The sequence below is a fragment of the Octopus sinensis genome, linkage group LG28, assembly GCF_006345805.1.
Source record: "Octopus sinensis linkage group LG28, ASM634580v1, whole genome shotgun sequence".
Taxonomy (NCBI): domain Eukaryota; kingdom Metazoa; phylum Mollusca; class Cephalopoda; order Octopoda; family Octopodidae; genus Octopus; species Octopus sinensis.
In genome coordinates this window covers 9,716,109-9,732,121 of record NC_043024.1, presented here as the reverse complement: position 1 = coordinate 9,732,121, position 16,013 = coordinate 9,716,109, and the positions used below count along the sequence as shown (strand labels likewise).

Here is a 16,013-nt window from a genome sequence, read left to right as displayed (position 1 = left end):
ATAATAATAATAATGACAATAATAATAAAATCGATATAAACGTATCTGTCAAGACCTACCAAAAACTGAGCAAATATAAAGATGTTGAACTAGAAATTAGCAAAATGTGGAACCTGAAGACTAAAACAATACCTGTTGTCATAGGTGCCCTGGGAATGATAGCGAAAGGGGCTGATTGCTACCTAACTCAGATACCAGGAAACCCCAAAACGGCAGAAATTCAAAAGATAGTGTTCATGGGAACTGCTCATATCCTGCACAAAATACTTTCTATGTAATCTCAAGTTTTAAAACAAACATAATTTTCTTATGGTTTCTTAAACATTCTCTAGAACAATACTATGTACAAAACCAAATATATGGCACCCTAGGCATAACACCAACATGAACTTCCAACTTGTTGTCTCTTGAGGTCTCTGGGTGAGACTTGGAGCCAACTTGTACAAATGTAAAGCAAAAGTCAAACATAATAATAATAATAACAACAACAACACAATGTGTTATTTTATTGATTAATGCTTTGGCAATGATCTGCTGATGAAGTGATGATGAAACAATTGTAACATTATGCAACAAAGCATGTATGCTCAATCCATTTTCTCCTATTCATATATCTGGATATACTCTATGGATATTCATGGATTTCCAGATCTATATTCTGTAATATAAATGAGCTTACTGTATAATACCATTCAAAATTTACCATTATTGCTAGAATAGTAATAATGGCACGATATCTTATTTTATTGATTAATATTTTGGCAATGATCTCCTGTTAAAGTTATGATGAAACAATTGTAACATTATACAACATAGTGTTTGCTCAATCCATTTTCTGTTAGTCATATAGTGGATTACCAGATCAATATTTAATGATATGATCGATATTATTGTATAATAGCATTTATTAACCAATACCTGTAGATGAGCTTTCAAAAACATTTGACAAGGTTCGTAACAAAATAAAAAAATAAAAGAAATGACAGAAGAAACATTTATTCCATTTGTTGACAGCTGTTTCGCAATATATATTCAGTTACATCAACCACTGTTTTTCTTGATGACTGTGTATCAGGTGTGAGAGCTAACAGTGAGCTCTGTTTGATTCCTTGAATTCCCATTCCTGTTTTACATATATAGATATATGTCTGTCTGTCTGTATATATGTATGTATGTATATTATATTATATTGAAAGCACAGTGCTGTACAAAAACTTACTTTATCCGCATATTCAGAAGCTACACGCTGAATCTCATCAGATTGCATGCTGACCATCGACCCGACCACACTGGCACTTATCTTGCCCTACATGCAAACACAAAATTTTACATATCATCGACCACAAACTAAAAACAACAACAACAAAATAAAAAAAATAAATAAATCGCAATCGCCACGAATGAACTCTTGGATTGCAACATCGAAACAAAACAAAAAAAGAAATGGAAAAAAATTAAAAAAAGAAGAAAAAGATAGCAAAATAAAATAAGCAAAACAATAATAATAATAATCATAATAATAATAATAATGATAATAATTCTTTCTGTATAGGCAGAAGGCCTGAAATTTGGGAAAGGGGGATAGTCGATTACATCGACCCCAGTATGCAACTGGTACTTAATTTATTGACCCCGAAAGGATAAAAGGCAAAGTTGACCCAGGTGGCATCTGAACTCAGAACATGGAGACAGGCGAAAAGCTGCTAAGCATTTTGCCTGGCAATAATAATAATATAATAATAATAATAACAATAATAATTTCTATTTTAGGCGCAAGGCCTGAAATTTTGGAGGAGGAGGTTAGTTGATTACATTGACCCCCAGTGCGTAACTGGTACTTAATTTATTGACCCTGAAAGGATGAAAGGCAAAGTCGATCTTGATGGGATTTGAACCCAGCTTGTTACCTTAATACTAATCTTTTCTACCAGAAGCACAAGGCTTTGAATTTGGGGGAAGGGATTAAGTCGATTACATCGACCCCCATTGCATAACTGGTGTTTATTTAATCGACCCCGAAAGGATGAAAGGCAAAGTTGACCTCGGCGGAATTTGAACTCAGAATGTAAACAGTCAAAAGGATTATCATAAGACATTGTTTTCGGACACTACTGCTTCTACCATTCCAATAATAATAATTATAATCCTTTCTACCATAGGCACAAGACCTGAAATTTTGGGGGAGGGGGCTAGTTGATTATATCAGTGCTCAACTGGTCCTTATTTTATCATTCCTGGAAGGATCAAAAGCAATGTTGACCATGCCGAGGTCAACTTTCAACTCAGAACGTAAAGGTAGTTGAAACCATATTAAGCATTTTGTCTGGCATGCTAACAGTTCTGCCATCTTCCATCGAATAATAATAACAACAATAATAATCATTTCTGACGACGGGTAAATATTCAGAAACCCGGGTCCGTGTGTATCACGTCATGTCGACGATGGGAAGGATGGCTTCCCTTTGCAAATACCTATTTCTTTAGTACCCACAAGGGGCTAAACACAGAGAGGACAAACAAGGACAGACAGACGGATTAAGTCGATTACATCGACCCCAGTGCGTAACTGGTACTTATTTAATCGACCTCGAAAGGATGAAAGGCAAAGTTGACCTTGGCGGAATTTGAACTCAGAATGTAATGGCAGACGAAATACCTATTTCTTTACTATTCACAAGGGGCTAAACACAGAGGAGACAAACAAGGACAGACAAACGGATTAAGTTGATTATATCGACCCCTGTGCGCAACTGGTACTTAATTTATCGACCCTGAAAGGATGAAAGGCAAAGTCGACCTCAGCAGAATTTGGACTCAGAACGTAAAGACAGGCAAAATACCATTAGGCATTTCGACCGGTGTGCTAATGTTTCTGCCAGCTCACCACCTTTGCAAATACCGATAGGGCACAGAAAGTGTGTCAATAGCCAGCTGGAGAAGATGTTCTCCTGGGGCTACAAGCTACAGTAGCATCCACCCTTAGTGGTTAGCCACATTTAAGTGGCAAATATACTTCAAATTGTCGTGCAGCTACTGTTTATACCTCGTTCAGAGATTTATTTTATCATTATCATTATTTTTATTTACTACAAAAGCAAACAATGAATGGAACAAATACCAAAAAAAAAAAAAAGAATATTTAGAGAATTGATTAAGGAAAACAAACAAAACAATGAAAAACAGATGAAACAAAACAAAAAACAAAACAACAACAACCAAACAGGCAAAAAAACCCCCAAGAATCTCTAAATGCAGTAATGACCATGCAAGTGTGACCCCGGTCACATGACACAACATAAAGCCGTGGGTTGAGTGATGGAGATTGTAGATTTGGTGGGGTTACGTTATACCAGTTAATGGTAACGCATGAAATCATATTTCTTTTGGAACATTGAAACTTGAAGCAGATAAAGCTTGAAACAACAGAATGTAAATATTGGGATGAAAACCCGTTTTTTGGATAGAAAAAGTGAAATGCTGCTTGTGGAACTTGAACCTACATCTCCTATAGATATGACAGATGTTCTACCGTCGGACCAAAGTAACCCTTTGAATTTTTCATTACATTTGAATGGTTTTAGTCGAACAAGTCAACCTCAGGACTTATTTTTTAAGGTGAAGTACTTGTTCTTTTGCTGACCGCTAAGTTACGGGGACGTAAACACACAAACACCGGTTGTCAAGTGGTGGTGGTAGGGGGACAACCACACCCACTTATACACCTATATATACAATGGGCTTCTTTCAGGCATAGTGTTGGTGAATCTCAGGAAGCATGGAAGTTTTGAAGGATGCAGTGCTCTGACAACTAACAACTGATGCCAGCAGTTTGTTCCATGCTTCAGCAACTCTTAGTGTGAAAAAATGTTTCCGAAAGAAAATTTAATTATTTTAATAATAATAATAATAATGAAATTTTTGTATACAGTGCTCAGGTGCACCACAACTTGTCAAAAGTGCATATAAAGCATATGCAGTAATGTACAAATGTCTGGGATGTGAACAGTATATGAGTCAGATAGCTGTTTGTGTGTGTATGGAGGGGAGAAAATCAGGTGTAGTGTTGGCGAATCTCAGGAAGCATGGAAGTTTTGAAGGATGCAGTGCTCCGACAACTAACAACTGATGCCGGCAGTTTGTTCCATGCTTCAGCAACTCTTAGCATGAAAAAATGTTTCCGAAAGTCATGGAAGGAGCTGTGTTGTTTTCTGACTTTGTAAACATGTCCACGGGTGTAAGACAGGTGGAGTTTGAAAAGGTGCTCAGAGTTATTGTTTGTAAGATGGTTACTGGAATTCACTGTTCCTTCATGATTTTGAGAGAGGCTTGATCTGTCATGTTTGTGGAATCAGCGCTAGTCTACCAAAATACTACAAGCTCCAGTCTACTCATTCAACAACAGTAACAACAACAGCAACAATGAACATGCATGTAGCAATAATAATAATAATAATAATATTGATAATAATATCCAGACAATTATTAAAATGAACGTTTCAAGTAACAAGAGGATAAAGGTAATTAAAGAAAAACAAAAACAAAAAAAAAGATCAAACAACCAGAAATCAATCAATTAATTAATCTGGAAATTAAAAAAAAAACAAAATCAATATTAAAAAAATATGGAAAAAAAATTAGAAAAACAATTAAGTGAAAACAATTAATTTACATGCAAAGTGTTGCGCTGCAGTGGTACGTGCAGAAGCTAAGAATGCTGGTGGAGAGAAAGTGCAGCGATTAATGTACAGTGACAGACAATCCAATATGACCATCACCACCACCACCACCACCACCATCTGATCTTTGAGCGTCCCTAGTGCAGTGCTTACCAAAATTCTTTTGGTATGGAGCCCTTTTACGAGTTAAGAACTATTTAATTAGCCTGTTTAATTAATATGTTAGTGCCAAGGTTTAATTAGATGTTATTTTTGAAAAAAAATTAATTGCAATTCTAATAAGTTTTTTTTTTTTTTTTTTTGTTATATATTTTTTTTTAGTTTCCTCTGAACTATTTCTTTTTCAGAAAATTTGTTAGGTTAGAAAGGTTTGCAAATTCATACTTGTAAATGAATATTTGGAATGTTAACCACTTCACTCTGGCAACTGTTTAGTGGCGAAAGTGAGACTGGTCTCCATGTGGCAGCAGCAACTTAGCTGAGTAAAATGTCTTGCTTAAGAGTACGTTTGTAAAAGTATCACTGATTGATTGCAGGCTTCAGCTATCTTTTTTCCCTTTCAGCCATCTTCCCTGTCCACTATTCCTACAAAGGTCATGGGAATAATGTTCATAGGAACCACTTGCATGGAGTTGAACCAGAACTATCATTACATACTCACACTCATATATATATATATATATATATAGTGGAGGCGCAATGGCCCAGTGGTTAGGGCAGCGGACTCGCGGTCGTAGGATCGCGGTTTCGATTCCCGGACCGAGCGTTGTGAGTGTTTATTGAGCGAAAACACCTAAAAAAGCTCCACGAGGCTCTGGCAAGGGGGGGGGGGAGATCCCTGCTGTACTCTTTTGCCACAACTTTCTCTCACTCTTTTTCTGTTGGCCTGCTCACTTAGCCAGCGGGGTGGCGTCATTCGAAGGCTAAAACAATGCGAAGTGCATTGTGACCAGCGATGTGTAGCAACATCTGATAGCCTGGTCAGTCACGGTGATCATGGTGCGAAATTTAAATGTTTCAAAGGTTTGGTTGCCCGAATTTCAGTTCAACTTTCTGTAGCAGGTAGATTAAATGTGGATTATCAGTATATTCGCTTTAGAATAACCTTCTTTAGCCCTTGCTTATAAGATTATATATATATATATATAATATATAGTGGAGGCGCAATGGCCCAGTGGTTAGGGCAGCGGACTCGCGGTCGTAGGATCGCGGTTTCGATTCCCGGACCGAGCGTTGTGAGTGTTTATGAGCGAAAACACCTAAAAAAGCTCCACGAGGCTCTGGCAAGGGGGGGGGGGAGATCCCTGCTGTACTCTTTTGCCACAACTTTCTCTCACTCTTCTTTCTGTTGGCCTGCTCACTTAGCCAGCGGGGTGGCGTCATTCGAAGGCTAAAACAATGCGAAGTGCATTGTGACCAGCGATGTGTAGCAACATCTGATAGCCTGGTCAGTCACGGTGATCATGGTGCGAAATTTAAATGTTTCAAAGGTTTGGTTGCCCGAATTTCAGTTCAACTTTCTGTAGCAGGTAGATTAAATGTGGATTATCAGTATATTCGCTTTAGAATAACCTTCTTTAGCCCTTGCTTATAAGATTATATATATATTATATATATATATATTATATATATATATATATATATATAAAGAGAGCATTCAAAATGTGGAGTAGATAAAACAGGAGGACAACTGATGAAGGGATTGTACTTCAAGTGACTCTCTTTGATTTACCACTAAAACTCTGGTTAGAACCACAACTGAATCTGTGATGCTGAGACTGCCTATCAGGAGTGGCTAGAGGTGATTCCCTCATATTTCATATTTATATATATATGTGGAGGCGCAATGGCCCAGTGGTTAGGGCAGCGGACTCGCGGTCGTAGGATCGCTATTTCGATTCTCAGACCGGGCGTTGTGAGTGTTTATTGAGAGAAAAACACCTAAAGCTTCACGAGGCTCCAGCAGGGGATGGTGGCGATCCCTGCTGTACTCTTTCACCGCTCTTTCTTCTGTTGGCCTGCTCGCTTAGCCAGCGGGATGGTGTCATTTGAAGGCTAAAAACAATGCGAAGTGCATTGTGACCAGCGATGTGTAGCAACATCTGATGGTCTGGTCGGTCACGTGATATATATATGTATACACACAGCCACAAATATGAAGATCTATTGTATTTGATTCACTTGATCAATCTACATGTTCTATGAAACATGTAGCAAGGTCGTAAAATATTTTAAAAAAATAGAAAACAGCTTAAATCAGCTTAATATTGTTGAGCCACAAATTTACAGTTAATGATCTATTAGTATCTAAAGTAATTTAATTTACATATTCTGTGTGTTAAAACTATATTAATTGTTAAATTTCAAACTAAACATTAAATCTAAACACAAGACATTAATTATGATGATGACGATGATGATAGTGATGATAATATGAAAATAAAGCAGAAAAAAAAACACAAACAAACCAACCTAGACTATGTGAGTGTTGTGAGAGAGAGAGAGAGAGAGAGAAAGACAATAATGAAAGCAGAAATGCTAATTAAAGAAAAGAAGAATTCTTTGGGAAAAAAATGCCAACCCTGCTTTTCACTGATGCATAACTTTTAAATTCCTGAAATAAAGGAAGACAAAAAAAATAGTAATTTTTCACCAAAATATTTCACATCAAATATTTTTTTCTCAAAAAAAAAAAAAAAAAAAAAAAAAAAGGAGGTGGGGAGGGCATATTTGCATATTTCTGGGATCCAAGTTGATGTTGTATTTAGTGTAAGGATGTAGTATGAACATTCACAAACATCACCAGAATCTTTCTAAATCCTGTTGTATTTCACGAGGAATTTCTGGTCTTCCAAAGTGGTCTTTGGTTGTATAAGTCGACTTACCTTCTTTTGGCAGTAAATTTTGGTCTGAAAGACTTGACTTGCTTGCAGGTAAAATATGATATGTCTATGGCACTGAATTCTGGGATTTCAAAAGGTATTTCAGAAATAAAAACCACTAATGGCCTGAACTCTTTGCATGAACACCACCCTATACATAACTCCATGTCCCCCTACATGGCCTTGCTTTTTGAGCCAAAAAAATTAACTTAACTTAACTAATGAATTCAGGTTTTTGTGTTACCATATTTTCTAGCACACAAGTTGACATAATATAGAGTGTAAACATCAAAAAATTGTCACTATTTTTTTCAAAACCTGTGGCATTTTACATAGAAATTTTAGTTTTCCAAATTCCGTTTTTGGCTGAAAATTTTTGTCTGAAAATTTTGAATTGTACACCAGAAAAACCTAAGTCTATGGCACTGAATTCTGGGATTTTGAAAGGTATTTCAGAAATGAAAATCACTAATAAATTTAGGCTTCTGTGTTACCATATTTTCTAGGACCCCCCTATCTATGGCGTTCGCTGCTGGAATAAGGAGTGGTTGGAGATCACACGGTCGTTAGCCTCAAATCACCAGGTCTGGTCGGCGTTTGTGAGAGAAGCATCATTGAGGATGAATGAAGCCAGCTCAACCCACCCCAGGTGAATGCTGTCTCAAGAACAAGAAGATATTTTCTAGCACACAAGTTGACATAATATATAGTGTAAACATCAAATAATTGCCACTATCTTTTCAAAACCAGCGGCATTTTACATAGAAATTTTAGTTTTCCAAAGTCCGTTTTTGGCTGTATATTTTTGTCTGAAAATTTTGAATTGTACACCAAAAAAATATATGTCTATGGTACTGAATTCTGGGACTTTAACTCTTTAGCATTTAAGCCAGTCATATCCAGCCAAAATATTCTACCAGTTTTATGTTCAAGCCAGCCAGATCCAGCCTTTCACACTTACCCAACAATGTCATTCTGAAAATAAGTAATCACATCACTGAAATCTGAAAGCTATAAAACAATGTGAATATATAAGCGTAACATTTGACAGAGCAATCTAAATGTTGAAGGGTCAAAGGAGATTTTGAAACTAAAATGACCAATGGATTTAGGTTTTCGTATTAGCATATCTTCCATCAAATGACCGCAACAAGTAACTCTTTTACTTGTTTCAGTCATTTGACTGTGGCCATGCTGGAGCACCACCTTTTAGTCGAGCAAATCGACCCCAGGACTTATTCTTTGGAAGCCAGTACTTATTCTATCAGTCTCTTTTTGCTGAACCGCTAAGTTACGGGTACGTAACACACCACCATCAGTTGTCAAGCGATGTGGGGGGGACACACACAGTAAAAAGAGCAGGACAGTCGATTACATCCATCCCAACACTCAACTGGTATCAATTTTATTGACCCCGAAAGGATGAACGGCAAAGTCAACCTTGGTGGAATTTGAACTCAGAACGTAAAGACGGACGAAATGCCACTTAGCATTTCGCCCTGCATGCTAACGATTCTGCCAGCTCACTGCCTTTAGATAGTGGTTTCAAATTTTGGCACAAGGCCAGCAAATTCGGGTGGGGGGGGGGGGGGTAAGTCAGTTACATCGACCCCAGTTAACAACAGTTACTTATTTCATTAACCTCGAAAGGATGAAAGGCAAAGTTGACCGTGGCGGAATTTGAACACAAAATGTAAAGATGAACGAAATACCTATTTCTTTACTACCCGCAAGGGGCTAAACACAGAGAGGACAAACAAACGGATTAAGTTGGTTATATCGACCCCAGTGCGTAACTGGTACTTGTTTAATCGACCCCAAAAGGATGAAAGGCAAAGTTGACCGTGGCGGAATTTGAACTCAGAATGTAAAGATGAACGAAATACCTATTTCTTTACTACCCGCAAGGGGCTAAACACAGAGAGGACAAACAAACGGATTAAGTTGGTTATATCGACCCCAGTGCGTAACTGGTACTTGTTTAATCGACCCCAAAAGGATGAAAGGCAAAGTTGACCGTGGCGGAATTTGAACACAAAATGTAAAGATGAACGAAATACCTATTTCTTTACTACCCGCAAGGGGCTAAACACAGAGAGGACAAACAAACGGATTAAGTTGGTTATATCGACCCCAGTGCGTAACTGGTACTTGTTTAATCGACCCCAAAAGGATGAAAGGCAAAGTTGACCGTGGCGGAATTTGAACACAAAATGTAAAGATGAACGAAATACCTATTTCTTTACTACCGCAAGGGGCTAAACACGAGAGAGGACAAACAAACGGATTAAGTTGGTTATATCGACCCCAGTGCGTAACTGGTACTTGTTTAATCGACCCCAAAAGGATGAAAGGCAAAGTTGACCGTGGCGGAATTCGGAATTTGACACAAAACGTAAAGATGAACGAAATACCTATTTCTTACTACCCGCAAGGGGCTAAACACAGAGAGGACAAACAAACGGATTAAGTTGGTTATATCGACCCCAGTGCGTAACTGGTACTTGTTTAATCGACCCCAAAAGGATGAAAGGCAAAGTTGACCGTGGCGGAATTTGAACACAAAATGTAAAGATGAACGAAATACCTATTTCTTTACTACCCGCAAGGGGCTAAACACAGAGAGGACAAACAAACGGATTAAGTTGGTTATTATCGACCCCAGTGCGTAACTGGTACTTGTTTAATCGACCCCAAAAGGATGAAAGGCAAAGTTGACCTTGGCGGAATTTGAACTCAGAATGTAAAGATGAACGAAATACCTATTTCTTTACTACCCGCAAGGGGCTAAACACAGAGAGGACAAACAACGGATTATTAAGTTGGTTATATCGACCCCAGTGCGTAACTGGTACTTGTTTATCGACCCCAAAAGGATGAAAGGCAAAGTTGACCTTGGCGGAATTTGAACTCAGAATGTAAAGATGAACGAAATACCTATTTTTTACTACCCGCAAGGGGCTAAACACAGAGAGGACAAACAAACGGATAAGTTGGTTATATCGACCCCAGTGCGTAACTGGTACTTGTTTAATCGACCCCAAAAGGATGAAAGGCAAAGTTGACCGGTGGCGGAATTTGAACACAAAATGTAAAGATGAACGAAATACCTATTTCTTTACTACCCGCAAGGGGCTAAAAACAAGAGAGGACAAACAAACGGATTAAGTTGGTTATATCGACCCCAGTGGAACTGGTACTTGTTAATCGACCCCAAAAGGATGAAAGGCAAAGTTGACCGTGGCGGAATTTGAACACAAAATGTAAAGATGAACGAAATACCTATTTCTTTACTACCCGCAAGGGGCTAAACACAGAGAGGACAAACAAACGGATTAAGTTGGTTATATCGACCCCAGTGCGTAACTGGTACTTGTTTAATCGACCCCAAAAGGATGAAAGGCAAAGTTGACCGTGGCGGAATTTGAACACAAAATGTAAAGATGAACGAAATACCTATTTCTTTACTACCCGCAAGGGGCTAAACACAGAGAGGACAAACAAACGGATTAAGTTGGTTATATCGACCCCAGTGCGTAACTGGTACTTGTTTAATCGACCCCAAAAGGATGAAAGGCAAAGTTGACCTTGGCGGAATTTGAACTCAGAATGTAAAGACGGATGAAATGCTGCTAAGCATTTTGCCTGGCATGCTAACGATTCTGCCAGCTTGTCACCTTAATAATGATAATAATAATAATAATAATAATAATAATCCAGACTTATACTTACATCGCTGGGTGTCATGGCTGACATACTCTGCATAAGAAGGTTGATTTTTTCCTACAAAATATAAAAATGAAAGATGTAGATAGCTAGATAGATAGAAAGATAGATAGATAGGCAGACAGACAGACAGATAGAAAGACAGACAGATAGAAAGACAGACAGACAGACAGACAGACAGACAGACAGACAGACAGACAGACAGACAGACAGACAGACAGACAGACAGACAGACAGACAGACAGACAGACAGACAGACAGACAGACAGATAGATAGACAGACAGACAGATAGATAGATAGATAGAAAGACAGGCAGACAGAAAGATAGATAGATAGATAAAGAGACTGATAGATAAATAGAGAGATTGATAGAGTCAGAGAGAAAGGCAGATAGAAGACAGAGGCAGAGAGATCTACTCACCTCATCTTGTTTTTGTTGATCCTCATCTGTTTCTTTATCGCCATCAATAGTTTCCTGGTTTTCCAATTCTGGTGACTGGGCTTTATCTGTGCTCTGGAATGGATAAAGGGATATCGTATGAAACGGTAAGAATATGGTGCCAAATATTGAAGCGGGTGGGGTGGGGAATTTATGCAATATTCCAGTGTTACAGTAAACAATTAATTAAAAATTGCATTGTGTCCTTATTGTCTATTTACTTTTGAGAAGAGTTACACCAATCTGTGGCTGTGTGGTAAGTAGCTTGCTTACCAACCACATGGTTCCGGGTTCAGTCCCACTGCGTGGCATCTTGGGCAAGTGTCTTCTGCTATAGCCCCGGGCCGACCAATGCCTTGTGAGTGGATTTGGTAGACGGAAACTGAAAGAAGCCCGTCGTATATATGTATATGTATATATGTGCATGTGTGTGTGCTTGTGTGTCTGTGTTTGTCCCCCTAGCATTGCTTGACAACTGATGCTGGTGTGTTTACATCCTTGTCACTTAGTGGTTCAGCAAAAGAGACCGATAGAATAAGTACTGGGCTTACAAAGAATAAGTCCCAGGGTCGAATTGCTCGACTAAAGGCGGTGCTCCAGCATGGCTGCAGTCAAATGACTGAAACAAGTAAAAGAGTAAAGAGTATTATTACTATTGAGTGAGAGAGAGCAGTGCATGCCGTCAAAGTGGCACTAGGGTACAAATATACGAAGCCCAGTATACTCATCATGACTACCGGTCTGATAAGGGTACACCAGGCACATGCATCACAACCATATGTGCGCAACATGGTGATCTCATATCAAGATAAAATAGCACATGACCTTGCAGGTGGGGCCCAGTTAGAATTTTCTTCAGGATGGATAGCCCATCCTGCTCAAAAGGTCCTTGAATAAGGGTTGTTTAAGGATGTTGAACGAAACACCCATGTTTCCAGAGGTGAATTATTCAAACCCCAAAGAATCCCTCTCAACACATGGCTATGATGCTCTCCCACTACTTTTGCTCGTGATCAGAGATGCACATATTGTCAGCCACTAAGGGACATGTTCAACTGGTTAAGGCCAAACAACTGACAAGCAAATCTGTGGTATTGAGCAGAATATTTGCTGTAGCCCATCTTTTATACCAAGACAAAACAATGTACATGATAACACTTCCAATCAGTTAAGATCAGAAGCCATGAGAGCCACTGCCTGGTACTGCATCAGGGCATTAAAGCAAATCTGTGGTATTGAGCAGAATATTTGCTGTAGCCCATCTTTTATACCAAGACAAAACAATGTACATGATAACACTTCCAATCAATTAAGATCAGAAGCCATGAGAGCCACTGCCTGGTACTGCATCAGGGCATTAAAGTAAATCTGTGGTATTGAGCAGAATATTTGCTGTAGCCCATCTTTTATACCAAGACAAAGCAATGTACTTGATAACACTTCCAATCATTTAAGACCAGAAGCCACGAGAACCACTGCCTAGTACTGCATCAGGGCATTAACCTTTTCGTTACTGTATTTATTTTGAGATGCTCAGTGTTTCTTTCAATTACTTTAAATATAACATAGAATTTAGTAAAAGAACGTTGTTATCATTAAGCTAGTGTTAGGGACATAAATTGTGACTAAGGTTTGGTGGAAGATTCTAATTCAAAACTTATGAAAACAAGACATTTGTACTCAGAACCAGAGCCAGTTTCAGCCGGGTTAGTAATGAAAAGGTTATAGCAAATCTGTGGTATTGAGCAGAACATTGGCTGTAGCCCATCTTTTTATACCAAGACAAAACAATGTACATAATAACAATCAGTACCTGATACTGCATCAGGGCAATATCATTATTATTATCATCATTATTATTATTATTATTATTATTATCATTATTATCATTATTACTATTATTATTATTATTATTATTATTATAATCTACCTACCTCATTCCATCGGTTCTGGAGTCCATAATTCCTGAAAACAATAAAACAAAGTTTGACATCACAAAAACAAGGTAAAATAAAATATATGAATAAAGACAAAGGTAAGTTATACAGAACTTATTTCTCTCTCTCTCTCTCTCTCTCTCTAATAATGAAACGTAAAGTCGGCCTCGGTGGAATTTGAACTCAGAATGTAGAGACGGGTGAAATACCCCTAAGCATTTCGTCCAGCGCACTAACAATTCTGCTAGCTCACCACCTTAATACTACTACTACTACTACTACTACAACTACTACTACTACCACTACTACTACTACAATTACTACTACTACTACCACCACTACTACTACAACTACCACAACTACTACTACTACAACTACTAATACTACTACAACAACTACTACTACTACAACTACTACTACTACCACTACTACTATTAATAAGTGTTTCTGTTATAGGCACAGGGCCTAAAGTTTTGGTGGAGGGGTACAGTCAATGACATCGACTCCAATACTCAGCTGGTACTTAATTTATTGACCCTAAATGGATGAAAGGCAAAGTCGACCTCAGCAGAATTTGAACTCAGAATGTAAAGACGGTTGAAATGCTGCCAAGCATTTTAACCGGCATGCTAACAATTTTGCCAGTTTACCACCTTAATAATAATAATGATAATACTCTCTCTTTACTCTTTTACTTGTTTCAGTCATTTGACTGCGGCCATGCTGGAGCACTGCCTTTAGTCGAGCAACTCGACCCCGGGACTTATTCTTTTTGTAAGCCCAGTACTTATTCTATCGGTCTCTTTTGCCGAACCGCTAGGTAACGGGGACATAAAAACACCAGCATCAGTTGTCAAGCAATGCTAGGGGGACAAACACAGACACACATACATATATATATATATATATATATATATATATATATACATATATATGATGGGCTTCTTTCAGTTTCCGTCTACCAAATCCACTCACAAGGTTTTGGTTCGCCCGAGGCTATAGTAGAAGACAATTGCCCAAGGTGCCACGCAGTGGGACTGAACCCGGAACCATGTGGTCGGTAAACAAGCTACTTACTACACAGCCACTCCTGTGCCTATAATGATAATAATAATAATAATAATAATAACAATAATAATCTTTTCTGCTATAGGCACAAGGCTTGAAATTTTGGGGTAGAGGGCAAGTCAATTACATTGACCCCAGTACGCAACTGGTACTTATTTTATTGACCCTGAAAGGATGAAGGGCAAAGTCCACCTTGGTGGAATTTGAACTCAGGACATAAAGACAGATGAGATGTTGCAAAGCATTTTGCCTGGCATGCTAATGATTCCGCCAGCTCACCACCTTAAATAATAATTTATTATAGAATCATAAAATACCATCCAAACTCAAGCAGGGTTGATATCACACGAGTTTCTTCATCAGTCAGTTTGTCAGCATCTCGACGCCGATACCGTCTTTGTGGTCTGTAACTGTGCTAGAATATAAAAAAAAGAAAGAAAATAACAATAAGAAAATTAAAAGAAAATCTCCAAGAAGGGAATCTTTTATTGACTTCTAAGACAAACCAAAGCTCTAAGTTTCCAAGAAAAATGGATAGAATCCTTTAGATTGGTGCCAATATGGATTAGTATTTAGTGCTGTGATTCACTTGGTACTCATTTGCTTTGTCTTGCAAGGTACATGGTGACCCTGTTGGTGTTGGAGCCACATAAAAGGTACCAATGCTGATGCCATGTGAAAAGAACCGGGTTTGGTACCACGTAAAAAGCACCCAGTCCACTCTGTAAAGTGGTTGGCATTAGGGAGGGCATCAATCTGTAAAAATCATGTCATGAGGCAGTCCTCGAATCCACTGGACCCTGTCAAAAGTCCAACCCATGAGAGTATGGAACAGGGGCATTAACCCTTTCATTACTGTATTTATTTTGAGATGCTCTGTATTTCTTTCAATTACTTTAAATATAACAAAGAATTTAGTAAAATAACTTAGTTATCATTAAGCTAGTGTAAGGAACATAAATTGTGACTAAGGTTTGATGGAGGATTTTAATTTAAAACTTATGGAAACAAGACATTTGTATTGGAGACCCAAAGGCTGTTTCAGTCGGGTTGGTATCAAAAGGGTTAAAAATAACAAAGAATTTAGTAAAATAACTTATCATTCAGCTAGTGTTAGGAACATAAATTGTGACTAAGGTTTGGTGAAAGATTTTAATTTGATACTTATGAAAAGAAGACATTTGTACTCAGAGCCAGAGCCAGTTTCAGCCGGGTTGGTAACGAAAGGGTTAAATGATGATGGCGATGATGATGACAAAGGTAATGAAAATGAAGATGATGATG

At 38.1% G+C, this 16,013-nt stretch overlaps 1 protein-coding gene across 4 annotated transcripts in view; it reads right to left on the bottom strand.

Annotated features, from left to right (window-relative positions):
- The window catches only part of LOC115225834 (coiled-coil domain-containing protein 93), a 70,144-nt gene that overhangs the window by 17,551 nt on the left and 36,580 nt on the right, over window positions 1-16,013 (bottom strand). For 2 of the 4 annotated variants that reach the window (XR_005004131.1, XM_029796816.2), the window contains exons 7-12: window positions 15,047-15,144; window positions 13,659-13,689; window positions 11,707-11,799; window positions 11,291-11,341; window positions 7,258-7,290; window positions 1,220-1,306 (exon numbers count right to left, since the gene is read on the bottom strand). Coding sequence is in view for 1 of the 4 variants with exons in the window: in XM_029796816.2 (XP_029652676.1) it covers window positions 1,220-1,306; window positions 7,258-7,290; window positions 11,291-11,341; window positions 11,707-11,799; window positions 13,659-13,689; window positions 15,047-15,144 (393 nt within the window). In the remaining 3 variants the exon portion in view is untranslated. The remainder of the gene's footprint in view (window positions 1-1,219; window positions 1,307-7,257; window positions 7,291-11,290; window positions 11,342-11,706; window positions 11,800-13,658; window positions 13,690-15,046; window positions 15,145-16,013) is intronic. The other 2 variants (XR_005004133.1, XR_005004132.1) reach the window with 2 other exon arrangements.